This window comes from Sphaerodactylus townsendi, linkage group LG09 (assembly GCF_021028975.2).
Source record: "Sphaerodactylus townsendi isolate TG3544 linkage group LG09, MPM_Stown_v2.3, whole genome shotgun sequence".
Taxonomy (NCBI): Eukaryota; Metazoa; Chordata; class Lepidosauria; order Squamata; family Sphaerodactylidae; genus Sphaerodactylus; species Sphaerodactylus townsendi.
This window is the reverse complement of record NC_059433.1, coordinates 60,300,854-60,314,794: the sequence shown is the minus strand read 5'-3', so window position 1 is coordinate 60,314,794 and position 13,941 is coordinate 60,300,854. Positions and strand designations below refer to the sequence as shown.

Here is a 13,941-nt window from a genome sequence, read left to right as displayed (position 1 = left end):
CGTGTCCAGGTGGATGCCCAGGTAGCTGAGGGCAGTGGAAGGCCCCTCCGTCTTGTTGGGAGCCAAGGGAACCCCCAGCTCGGCGGCCAGGGCCTGAAAAGCCTGCAGGGCAAGATCACACTCCCTAGTGCCCTGCCTGCCGATGAACAAGAAATCGTCAAGATAATGGGTCACCAGCCCGGAGGGCACCCTCTGCCTAAAAGCCCATTCTAGGAAAGTGCTGAAAGTCTCAAAAGCCGCACAGGCAAAGGAGCAGCCCATGGGCATGGCCTTGTCCACGTACCAATTTCCTTGGAAGTGGATGCCCAGCAGCTCAAAATCGAGGGGGGAAATGGGCAGGAGCCGGAAGGCGGACTATATGTCACACTTTGCTAGGTAGGCACCTGGACCCGCCTGCCTGATGAAGAGGATGGCCTCGTCCAGGGTGGCATACCAGACCGAACAGACCTCGGGGTCAATGAAATGGTTCACGGAATCGCCCCGGGGGTGGGAGAGGTGTTGAATTAAGCGAAATTCCCCCGGGGCTTTCTTTGGCACAACGCCAATGGGAGAGACCCTGAGGTTAGGGAGGGGCGGGTGGCTATAAGGGCCAGCAATGCGGCCGGCCCTGACTTCCTTGTTAAGCTTGTCAGCCACCACGCCAGGGAGATCACGGACTGATTTCAAATTGCTCGCTTGGTAAGCCCTCCTCGGGCCTTGATATGGGATACGGAAGCCGGAAGAGAAGCCATCCCCCAGCATGCGCGCAGCCCTCCTATCGGGATACCGCTGCAGCCACTCCATTAGCACCCCCAGCTGAACGGGTGTAGGAGCCAAAGACTGCAGCTGAGCATGCAACTCAGTGTTTTGCGGGGGCGGGAGCGCTGCCCTGGCCACCGGCTTATTTTTGGGAGGGCCCGGCACCGGGTGACCGGGCCTGCCGAAAGGGGGAGCGTCCGGCCGGCTTGGGGCAGCCGACCCTGCTGTGGCTGCCGGAACAGTTGGAGCAAACGTGCTCAAATCTGCATTTGGGCCGCTGGCAAGCGCCTCTGTTAAATTCCCAGCACAGCCCCTTAGCCCCCGCCCGCCCCAGGTAGGCTCTGCCGGGTTTCCCTGGGACGGATGGTTCCGCCACCCCTCCCATGGCAGGCTGGACCACGACCATCCAAGTTTGGTCGTGAATGAGATCCCAACGGAAATGGCACTTGTGCGAAGCGTTCTTGCGGATGGCCTCGTCGTAAGCGATGGCCGCAGTTTCCCCGGCCAGCGCCCGAGCCCGCAGCACATGCGCCATGTGGGCTGCCAGGTGCCAAGCCCGCAGGGGATACGCGGCCCCGATGAGGGCCAGGAATTCAGTGAAATCCTGCAGCCAGTTATGGAAATTCCGCTCGGCTGCCGCCGGGTCCTTTCGTTTTTTGTCGGCCTTCCCCCCCGACAGGCCCAACTCCCCCTCCCGCCGCAGGAACTTAAAGATGTCCACGTAATACCCATCCAGCGCCCGCTCCCGGAGCTTCCTGGGGAGATGGGACCCGGGCGGGTTGCCGCGGTCATCTTGGGCCGGGCCAGGGGATGGCGCTTCCCCACCCCCCAAACGCCTGCGCTTTGCAAGCCACGGTGGGAGAGCAGGCACCCTCTCCCCCCCCACCCAAAATTCCCCGGTAGCCTATGCGTCATCATCCTCGGTGGACTCACCCGATGATGAAGAGCTGGGAGATCGCCTGGAGGAACGGGAGCGCCTCGACGAACGCTTCCTCCTCCTGCCCTCGCACTCCGAGGGGCCGACGGATGCATCCACCGATGTGGACGCGCTGACCGGTGGCGAAAGGTGCAGCGCTGCTCCGCTCGCAACGCCTTCCCGCGCCGCACCGGCCGCCGCCGACGCGGTGGGCTCAGGGCCCCCGACCCCCGATGTGGGACCAGGCTCGCCAGCCGCCCCACCGAGGGCCTGGGAAAGGTGCATCAGCATGTCCGCCAGGTTGCGGACCAAGGCGGGATCAGGGCCTGTCTCGCTGGCAAGTTCGGGCCGAGAAGATGCCGGGCTGGCACCCCCCGGGACCGCGGGGAGGACCCCCCCAAAGGAGACTGTCCCGCCAGGCCCACCGGCCTGCCCCTGCCGATGGGGGACAAGGCCAAGCCCGCGGCCGCCCTCGCCGCTGCCCCGATCCGCCCAACAACGGGGCCGTCGTCCGACGTCCCAGGGCCAGTCTGGGCCCTGACCCTGTTCAGCAGAGCACGAGCTCTGCCCGATGGTGCCGCCGCCCCTGTAGAAGGCTCCCTGCTCTTGGCCCGTTTAGGCCCCATGGCGGCTGTGAGACCAGTCACGACCCAGAAAAAGATGAAAAGAAGAAAAAATTGTAGCGAAAGAAGCGAAGAGAGCCAGAGAAAAAAGGAAGGAAAATCAGCTAAGAGGCCGTGACCCATCTCCTTCCAGGCCTTACGCGAGACACCAACCACACGACCACGCCTTGCTGGTTCTCGCCGCCGGGAAGGGCGCGGACCGGGGAAGGCGTCTTAATATACCCAGGCTCCTCCCGCCTTTTTTGCTGGGAGCCAATCATAGCACCCGGTTCTGCAGCATGCCGCCAGGCCATGCATGCCCTTATTTTGCTGCGTTGCTCACCCCGGCAGCAATGGCTGCCCCTGGTTATTCAGGTGCATCTAATTATTAATTATCCAGCAATAGCTGCTTCAAACTAAAATGTTAAAATGTGAGTCCATTTTAACATTTACTTAATATAAAAATCAACCTTTAGTGATACATGTATTCTCTCCCACGCTGAAATTTCTGGAAAAAAAACCCCACAGACACACTTTATTGCAGCTGGATAAACTACAAAAATAGCCCATATGCTAACAGAATTGAAAACACAAACTGTGAAGGAAAATGTGTGGGATGAAATAAAAGGCAAGCCAGAACACTAAGAATCAGAGCATTGGTATATTGCTTCCACATGAAACATTATACTAGGTTTTAATATAATACCATTATACCATTAATACCTAGTATACTACCATTATAATATGTTTTAACATTATACTAGGTTTTACTTCCCTTTCATAATATCACTACAAAATATATTCCTGAAAGATTCAGGACATATGTTCTTCACAAAACAAGCGTGCATGCAGTGTTGTTGCTGTTTTATAAAGACTATTCATAATAAAGGTTTCTAAACCTTAATTTCGGACTACAACTCCTTTTTGCAGGAAATGCTGACAAGTCTCTTTGTACATTTCCAGATATTTGAAAAATAAAAGTGGGTAATCCCATAGATTTAATTTTTATGTTGCTGATTTCCCTTTGTCTTTAGGACCAGGAAAAAGAGTCCACACATGCTTACTGACAACCATGTAAGCCCATAAAGATCCCGGGACCATCCTACACTGGTGTGAAATCATCTAGAGAGTTATAAGTTTTGATTTAATTATCATTTGAGGCCCTTCCTAAAAGCTTTCTATCTTGCCTTTGCTTGCCTCTAATAATCCTTCTTAGATAATTTATTTAAAAAGTTGTTGAGATCATCTTTTGAATATGAAGATAAATCTTTCAATATTCTTTACCCATTTCTTCTTAGATTTCACCTAGAAGTTTCGTCAGTTAAAGGTAATCTTCCCTGAGTGACAGAAATGAGTAAAAACTCAGGGTGGTATCTCTGTCTTCTGCTCTGAAGGAGATTTACTTGGAATGGAAGTGTCCCCATTGGATTAATTTAAGTTCCAATACATGTGCTTCAAATTGCAGCTTTTGATCAGACTGAAGTCTTTGATATAATTCACTATATAATTATACTTATTGTCATTGACTCTTCAAGCTCATCTGTTTTCAAAAAGGGAAGAAAGCAATGGCAGTACCTCAGGGATTTGTCCTGGGACCTGCATTGTTCAACATTCTTATAAATGATTTGGATGAAGGAATAGAGGGAATGCTTATTAAATCTGCATATGATACTAAATTGGGAAAAGTAGTAAATACAGTAGAAGTCAATCAGGATACAGGAGGACAGGCTGGAACACTGGGGTAAAACAAATAAAATGAATTTCAACAGAGATAAATGTATGGTTCTGCATTTAAGTAGAAAAAACCAAATGCATAATTATAGGATAAAGAAAACTTGTCTTAGTAGCGTGTGTGAAAAAAAGATCTAGGTGTCTTTCAGCCCAATTCAGACCATGGAAGCAGCCGGGGACATATGCCACCAAGTCCAGGGCTAAGACTGCGGTGCAACTGGCCGCAAACCCTGGGGAAGAGCTGACTAATGTTGGAGCCACCCTCGGGAATGCCCTGTCATGTTCCCCACCCACCAGCATCCATTCCAGATGCCAGTGCAATTCTGCCACAGCTGGGACTTCTGGCTGAGTGGCCCCTGTCCATCTGCATACCTGGCCTCTTGTGCCAGTGGGGTGAGCATCAACACCCGAGCAAGGCTGCACTGACACCACAGGTAAGTCCACCACTCCCTTCTGGATTGGGCTGCCCATGGACCATACATTGAGCATGCATCACGTGTCTAATGCTGTAATTAAAAAGGCAAATGCAATTTGGGACTGTGTATACACAGAACTATAGTGTAATGAGCACACAAAGTGATGGTATTACTTTGCTATGGTTAGACTTTACATAGTGTAATGTGTTCAGTTCTGACCTCCACAAATTAAGAAGGATCTAGACAGTGGAGGGCAATGAAGATGCTGAGGGTTCTGGAAACAAAGTCCTATGAGAAAAAGTTGAAGGAGCTCAGTATGTTTAGCCTGGAAAGGAGATTACTGAAAGGTGATACAATAACCATCAGTTCTTTTCGGACTGTCATTTATAGGATGGTGCAGGTTGAAATTAAATCAAAAAAGTTTTCAACTAAACATTAGGAAGAACTACCTGACAGTTAGAGCATTTCCTCAGAATGGCCAGGAATCCTGGAGGATTTTGTTTTTGCCATCTTCTGGGAGTGGAGCAGGGAGTCACTGAGGGTGTGAGGGCACATAGTTGTGAATTCCTTGCATTTTGCAGAAGTTGGACTTGATGACCTGGAGGTTCTTAATAACTCTATGTTTCTATGACTTTCTATGAACACTGTTAACAATAAACAAATAAAGAAGCAACTTTACATGCATTGGACGTCTGTATTTCCTGCAGGCTGTGACATGGGCAATAACGCTTGCATGGGTTTCTTTACTGACGTTAATTCCGTTCACTTTGATTATGCACTGTCCAGGTTGGAGGCCAGCAGCAGCAGCCACAGTTCCTTAAAAATAGAAAAGTGGCCAAGTTAGAATGATCGTGTAGCTGCCAGTACATTCAAAAACCATACTATACTGAACAAACGCTGTGGTTTTGATGTAGAGTCACTAGCAGACTGTGAAGATCTTTCCTGTTCAGCGAACAATTGATGCTATCCAATTCACTGGTGCTGAAAACTCATTTGGGAAGCGGCAAGAAATCAATATCATCCCTCCTAAACAGGTCAACAGCATTGTCAGAGCAAACAATGTTAGTCATATAGTCAAAGAAGTGAACCTTTTAAAAACACCACATACACATCTGGGTGCTAAAATTCCATCCATATACCTTTAAATATATATGACCCAATCAACAAGGCTGACCTGCATGTAAAATAGAGTTTGCTAGACTGGAACATACAAACAGCAAACAGGATTGCGATTTCATATAGGGATTATCTTATAGTTCTGTTCTGCATAAAATAATATTCGATAAAATAATTACAGTGTTCAAAAACCTATTTTAACAGAATATTAACATCAGTATATATAATATAATTTAAAGTAATTTGGCTAATAATAATACATATCTGAATGTTATGGAAATCATCACTTTTATGAATATGAAGTAAGGACTGCAGAGGTTGTGCATGCACTACTACTGCAATACTAATTAAAAATAAGTATTCCAGTTACAAGCAATTGCTGTCTGGGCTGCAGTTTCTCAAACTAGTTTGTACATGGATCACATCACAATGTGGTGTACTCAGCGTTTTTCGCTGATTTTTACAGCAGTTGCTCAATGTAAGCAATCTTGCAACATGGTGCCAGAAGTCAATGGGTGACAAAGTTGCTCCAAAAATGGAGACTTATATTGGATCACTCACCATGGGGAAGGCTATTTCTGGTGGAAACTCTGTAGAAAGTATAATTTATGCACTGATCCTTTCAATTCTGTACCAATTAGTTTACTTATGTAAAAGTAATTTAATAAGTTACTATAAATCAAACAATAAGCTAGCAATAAAGTATCTAAAGGTTAGGTGCATTTATGTGTATGTAACCCACTTTTATTTAATTTCCATTAAAAGGTTTAGAATGAAGGGCCTAGGGAGCAAAGAGTCACAGAGCATGGGCAGTTTGTAAAGTAGCTCACATATTGCTAACAGCAAGAGTCCCACCCCCTCTGTCAGTCTGGCCTGCAGCAGGAGAGAAAAGGCCCAGAGACTTACTGAGGGAAAGTGCTTATTTCTTTGGAGGTATGCAATGGACTCTTGCCTTAGAGGTGAGGCAGATGACAACCAGAGATAGGGCTTTTTCAGTGGTAGAATGTCCCTTTCTTTGACATGTGCCTGGCACCTACATTGCTTTCTTTTAGGCACCAAGCCAAACCACGGTTCTTCACCCAAGATTTTAATTAAGGCATTGACATTTTTAACACTACTTTATCCTGAAACTGTTATGTTAAACTGTATGTTGTCTGTTTTTATGCTATACATTTCTGTGCTGTGATGGGACTTTTTAAAAGCTGGATTTTTATTATTATTATTATTATTATTATTATTATTATTATTATTATTATTATTATTATTATTATTATTATTATTATTATTTAATTAATTAAATTTATAGGCCGCCTCATCCCCGAAGGGCTCGAAGCGGCTCCCAACATGGCTGTTTCCAACAGCAAATAATACAACATAAAAGTTAAGCCATTAGAACTCAGCAGCAATTAATAAATAAATTAAAACAACCAGATTGTGTAAAACACATATATACACAGGCGCCCGATCTAAGGCCAAAGAAGAAAGAAAAGGAAGAAGAAGGAAGGGGAGGAGATAGGCAGGGCCCAAGGTGGAATTAGGGCCCAACCAGGTGGTCCAGGCTGGGAGCTTTGATTTAATGGGGGGCGGTGGAACTGCGGCAGGCCCCTCCAAAAGCCCGGTGGAATAGTTCTGTCTTACAGGCCCTGCGAAACTCTCCAAGGTCCCGCAGGGCCCGGACAGCTGGATACCTTTTAATACCTTTTAAAGTTTATTTTCTAAGCCACTTCAAGCAAATTCCTGGTGAGACAACATAAAAACTTTCTAAATCAATATAGTACAGGTGACTATGTCATAAAAGAACAATGTTATTGAGAGACTTTTCTATGCATTCTGCATGCGGCTGAGGTAACTTTTTACCTCAGATTTTTTTCTGAAGCCAAATATTAGATTAAGCATCAATTATGTGACTTAATTATTCCCTTGTGGATTGTATGTATTTTGTGGCTTTTATAATCCTAAAATATATTCATAATTAAAACCATTTAAATCCCAGTTCCTACCTCTTCCAACAGCATGGACAACAGAAGGACCGAAGCCTCGTATTTGGAATCCAAGCCCATCCATGGAGTCAGGGATCTTCACTGTCCTGAGAGCATAAGAAATCTCAAAATAAATGATCCGGTGCTAGCATGCTTATTGTCATTTGTCACATTAATAAAGATTTATACGTATTCAAAAATATTCTAAAACTTCAGAAATGAATCACACATAGTCCTTTAATAAAGCTCAGCTCTTGTAAAATAATATATATAAGTATTGCTGATGTGATTGTTATCTGACAACAACAAATAATAGGTTATTTGATAATCTTAAACACTAGCTTATATGTTTTATAAAATCCCTTCTGCTTTTTGTGTATGTTTAACAACATTTACGTTGTTGACAAAACTTCATTAAAAAAAATCAGAAGGTACATTCAACATTTAATACAGTTATTTAAAAGCTCACTATCTAGAACTTGAATTATTTAAAGCCCCTTCCAGCCATCACTCTCTTCGACCAGTGATCCTCTATCTTCTTTTGCCAGGTATTTGAGGTTTAGTATTAAAGGAGCTTCTTATCTCCTACCAGCAAAATATCTATGCCTTTGTAATGCTTTTTGATCATATTTGCAATTTCCTGTATCAAAGGAATAACTTACTCTCTGGGCTTTGTGCTCACAAGCACCCTGAGGGGTTTTCTGCTGCTTAAACATGCTTTCAGAAAGCTATCCACTTCACTGAAGGGTCTCAAAAAAATTAGGTCACCATTAATAGCAAAGATCTTCTTTCCAACTTCCAGGCCTGCCATCTAAATAAGGAAACAAGGTACATACAAGAGGTTATTTTAAAGAGACCAGTGATCCACTGATTCCCTTTACTTGCACAGAGGAAGACAATGAAAATTATTATGCTTCATCCCCTCTATTGTGAAACTGACACAATAGATTTTTCCAAAAAGACCAAAAACTATAGGTTTTATAAAAGACTAAGAGTACAGATTTTATAAATTTAGGCGACTGAAAGTATGGCTTTGTTGTTTGTTTCTATTCATGTAGGTCTCGTCAGCTGCAAATTAAGAAATTTAAATTTGTGCTGGATTATTTTCACGCATCTTCTTTCCATATTAATTTAGAGGAAGAGGAACATGTGTGAATGCAGAATCTTCTGAACATTTAAGGTTTGTGAATAAAGATCTTAAGTTACAGAACTCTTCATATCCAGGTCATATGAAATTGCCTACAGCTCTAGTGTTTAGGATGAAATTGGAATATTTGAAATGTGTTTAATACCCAAACAAAGGATGGACACAATGGTCGAATCCCCACTACCGTCTTAGCCAGGTTTCAGAACACAAACTAACCAGGTTTGAGGGACGACCTCCCCGGTCGAATCCCCACTACCGTCTTAGCCAGGTTTCAGAATACAAACTCACCAGGTTTGAGGTCGTTTGTGTCCTGAAACCTGGCTAAGACGGTAGTGGGGATTCGACCGGGGAGGTCGTCCCTCAAACCTGGTTAGTTTGTGTTCTGAAACCTGGCTAAGATGGTAGTGGGGATTCGACCAATATCCTGTTTGCCATTAATAATCCTGTTTCACTTGCAATAATGACAAATGAAGATATAATCACCTATGTGATTATATAATCACCTTAAACCAGGGGTCGGGAACCTTTTAGACTCAAAGAGCCATTTGGGCCCATTTTCCTCCCCGAAAAGAAAAAAAAAAAAGTAAATCACCATGGAGCCGCACCCCTGGGGGGGGATTCCCGGACTTAATTTTTTTTTTTTTCCCCGCCTCTGTGGGGATAGGACGGAGAAGCGCCTGAGGCCGCTTTTTTCTCTGGGGGGGAGGCAGCGGAGGCTGTTGTTTCGACTCTGCTGCTTCTGTTGCTGCTTCGGCTGGTTTCACTTTCACCGCTGTTGCGGCTCCTTCCCCCTCCCTTCTTCGGAGCCTGTCAAAAAAAATCCCCTGCGGCTAAGCTAACTCCAGGGAGCTGAGCTTTGTTTCGGGATTTTTGGGCTTAACGGCAATGGTGCTGGCTTTTTTTCTCTTTGGGGCGGCGGTGGGCGCTGGAGGCCACTGCTTCTCTTTGCCCCCCCCCTGGGGGGGGCGGCGCAGGCAGCACCTGCTCACTTCGCTCTGGAAGCGGTGGGCGCGCTGAGGCGCGCTTCTCTCTCCAGGCGAGGCCTTTGCAGCACTTTGGAGGCTGGCGCTCTTTGCGGGCAGCATGACGCTTCTCTGGGGGGTATGCGGCGCTGAAAAGTCGCTTTCTCGGGCGCGGTGGCGCGGCAGCGGGAGGCGCTTTCTTCGCTTCCTGACCGGAGACGGAGTACGCACGGCGCAGTCTCTGGCGCTGGGGAAGGGGGGCGAATCCCACGCTGCCAGGAAGAGGCGCGGAGCCGCTGACCACAGGCTCTAAAGAGCCGCTTATGCTGCTCGCTGAGTCAGCAGGTTCTCACCCCTGCCTTAAACGATGTGTTGTGTTGTAAAATCCAATTACCGCTGCCCGACTCATGGCAACCCTGCGAATCAATATCCTCTAAAACATTCTACCATTAACAGCCTTGCTCACATCTTGCAAACAGTATTTTTCCTAGTCTCCTACAAGCATCTCCATGTGCCTGTTCATCTCCAGCATAAGGTATAGTGTGTCAAAGATCAATGAGATTATTTATTCCTTTCAGTGATAGAAATACAATTAAAACTTATTTTCTGTTAAATTAATTACAACCTTTGATTGTCTGGAAATTTATCTCTAATAAGACATGAATTCTTTCTTGCAGCTCTCCTTTCACTGGTTCCACATCCTTCCTATTCATGAGAAACCTGCTTTAAATTATGACAATATTGGTTCATCTTAACACTGATTTATTATCTACACATTAAATAAAAACACACTTGGAGGGGCAAAAGTATAAAACGATCATATTACAGACCTTTCTTTCAAAAATACAGTTACTATAAAACATAGCAGCCTATCAGCTTCACCTATTCTAAAGCAGTGGTTCCCAACCTTTTTTGCCTCACATACCCCTTAGTAACCCATTTCCCTAAAATTGTACCCCCATATTAGCAAGCCCATTACATTTTTTTCCACATATCCCCAAACACTCTGGTGCATACCCCAGGTTGGAAATGACTGTTCTAAAGGATAAGGACATACAAGAACAATTTCAAACAATGCTACTATAGATTAAAAAATAATTTAAACATTGCAAGGATAATTTAGAGCTACCATACGCAGATAGTTCCAGTGTACACTTGAAGATTCTGTGTCAGCAAGACTTTACAATAAATTTAATACTTGAGCAGTTCCATGTATGTTTTCTACTAAACATGCAGAACTATTTTCTTGAATGAAGTGAATAATAACTTCCTATCACAACCTTTTCAAAGCACTAAACTAAAATATACAGCATGATTAGGAATTAGCATTTATCACCTCAGCATTTGATCCTTTTTCTACTGCTTTAATTATTGGCATTTTGTTTTTGTCTTCTAAGCCAAAACCATAGCTTCCTTCTGCTGATTTAATCTGAAAAAGGGGGAAATATTTGAGTTTATACAAAAAAAATTAAATTACAAATAAATTATGCCATGACCATATTATAGCACATTATACATGAGCTCAAATATGACTTAACTAATGCCCTGTGTTCCTGTGAATCTCCACCAATTGGAAGGAATACTACAGCTAGAAGGCTATAGGAATTTTAGAAATCTATTATTGCTATAGTGCTATTCCAACAATTATTGCTACAATTGAAGAAGAGGAGGAATTCGGATTTATACACCTCCTTTCCCTACTGTATGTAGCCTCAAAGTGGCTTACAAACTCCTTCCCTTCCTCTCCCCACAACAGACACATTGGCCAATATGGAACATGTGTAAAATAATTACCTCGGGCCACTTCTTTGTGCAGTGGGTTCATAGTGGGCTTTTAGTAATGACCCTCTGCTTGCACATTTACCTTTTTACCTAACATTTCATACATGTGAAATATTTCATATTTCATACATCACAAACATATTACTAAATATATTAGCCAAATACAAAAATACAAATAAACATGCAAATGTACACTTTTAAAAACACTTACCAACAATGATTTGGCTATTACATTTTCCACTACTTTTAAATCATGTTTCATGAGTCTGTGCTTCATGTTTGAGCCTTCCATTTCTTCATCCGCGAAAAAACGAAAGAGCAGAGGTTCATCTTTGAACTCACTTTTCTCCAGTACTATGTAAAACACAAATAAAATATTGATTTCTCTCATATCACATGTGCCGTTTACTTCACACGTGGTAGAATCTGATGTGATTCCATCTATGTGCTTTATTCCTAAGCTTGGAATATTAATGGATGCTTGCAGGACTCACCAAGAAAAACTGAGGCATTATAGCCCCAAGAGCTCTAAACCACCTTAAACATATTTTGAGCCACAGAAGATTCACATCCTGCCTCTCTCCCCAGTGCCCATTTCCCCAAACTCATCTGAGGTCAGAACAATATCAGTATGACCAGTGGTGCGATCCAAAAATTTTAATAACAGGTTCCAATGGTGGTGGGATTCAAACAGTGTATGGGCGGCGCTATCACGCTACGCATCCTCCAGTCCCTATTGGGAAGGGAGGTTGCTTTAGTAACCCCTTCTCGGCACTCAGAAAAAATTAGTAACCACTTCTAAAGAAGTGGTGAGAACTGGTTGGATCCTACCTCTGAGTATGACCCCCTCTGTCTGGTGATCCCTAAATCCCTACCTCTGTCTCTGAATGATGAAATGTTTCTTGTACAAGGAATCCTGGGAAATTTGTCCCAGGTTCAGGAGACCTGAAGAACTATTTGTCCCAGGTTCAGGAGACCTGAAGAACTATTTTTACTAGCCACCTTGGTGTCTAGTGTGCAATTGTTGCAGCATTTGGTACTACAGGCAAGAGAACAAACATGGTGGGAGGGAGTGACAGAGGCCTCCAGAAAGAAAGATTGTTTCTACTGTCCCATTGGTAGGTTTATGGGGGAGAAAGTAGAAGACTTTGGATGGGGGAGTCAAAGGCTTGAAGAGCAGACTGGGCCAATGGATCTAAACTTCAGAATTAGGGTTGGAAAAGAATAAGCCAGTTTGAGGGAAAGTCCAGTCTGCTAATCATGACTTGAAAACTGAAAGAATTTTATTCATTTCAAAATATTGATTAGTCACTAGAATTAGTCATTAGGAAAAACACCAAGCTATTATGTTCTCAATCAAAAGTGCACTGCAAATATCACCATATGGATCAAGAGAGCCTGAGTATGCTTGCATACTTTGTAACTGCTAAACATATTAGTGAACCATAGGGATGCTAGTAAAAAAGGGGAGGTTTCATGTGAAAAGAGACATCACACAAGACCATAGTCCAAATTAAAAAATATGTCAGTATATTTAATTCTTGATATTACCAAATCTGGGGATACTTAAGTCCAGCAACTGGAGCCATAAACAGATAAATGGCTCAACAAACCAGAAAAATGCCTCATATTTGCAGAAAAATCTGAAATCTAGGTAAAATAAATTGAGCAATTAACAGAAGGAGCACCTGTAGCTTTAAGAAACAAATGCTCTCAGTAGCTCTTGCTTGGCAACCACAATAGTATTGCCAGCCTTTAAGCTCAAAGACTGCATTTTAAAGTTTGACCCACCCAAGCTAAGCCCACCATTGGACTGAATGTTGGGCCTGACCAGCTCCGGCTCCATTGGAGTTCAGGAGTTCGGCACAGTCACTCCTGGAGGCTGCAGGGCAGGCTGGCGCCCTTTAAGAAGTGACGCCCAGGGCATATGCTCTGCCTTACCACACTCTAGATTCATTTCTGGGCTAATAACCATTTAAATAGTATGGTATAAATGAATTCAATCTAAAGCTGGTGGGTGGGAATTGCTTACCATGGTGCATAAATCCATTATCACAAAGTCCTGTTCCAAAAATCATTGCTTCTTCTCTTGTTCTGCAATCCCCCTATAAATAGTGCAAACATCAATACAGACATCTGAGGCTGCAATTTAAAATAAAAAATATTTTTGAAGCCTAATATATAGATCTGTTGCACTTATGTCAGAATCTGCCTACTACAAAGTTAATAACTTATTACTGAGCCTATAAAATATATGTCTATACATAATCATTATCTTTTATTTTTTAAATCATTCACAGTCCCGGCCCATAATTATTTTTTTCAAATATTCTAACATACTGACTAGTTCTTCAATATCATAAAATAACTCAGAAAAATATTTTTTAATTAAGCCAATTAATGATATCCTTCAGAATAACTCGCCTGTGAATTAATAGGTCCTGAGAAATAACTGCCTATAGATTAGTTGCTGCATGATCACAGCTCAAGGCTGTATGAAAATATTTCATGCGCAAGACAAAGACTTTATGGCTTACACTGCTTACTTCAGT

General features: G+C 43.6%; 1 protein-coding gene across 3 annotated transcripts in view; it reads right to left on the bottom strand.

The window, feature by feature from the left end:
- Positions 1–13,941, bottom strand: part of PREX2 (phosphatidylinositol-3,4,5-trisphosphate dependent Rac exchange factor 2) — a 156,707-nt gene that overhangs the window by 74,679 nt on the left and 68,087 nt on the right. For all 3 annotated transcript variants that reach the window (XM_048507926.1, XM_048507927.1, XM_048507928.1), the window contains exons 15-20: positions 13,422–13,494; positions 11,601–11,743; positions 10,944–11,036; positions 8,161–8,309; positions 7,520–7,605; positions 5,083–5,219 (exon numbers count right to left, since the gene is read on the bottom strand). In XM_048507926.1, the coding sequence (XP_048363883.1) occupies positions 5,083–5,219; positions 7,520–7,605; positions 8,161–8,309; positions 10,944–11,036; positions 11,601–11,743; positions 13,422–13,494 (681 nt within the window). The remainder of the gene's footprint in view (positions 1–5,082; positions 5,220–7,519; positions 7,606–8,160; positions 8,310–10,943; positions 11,037–11,600; positions 11,744–13,421; positions 13,495–13,941) is intronic.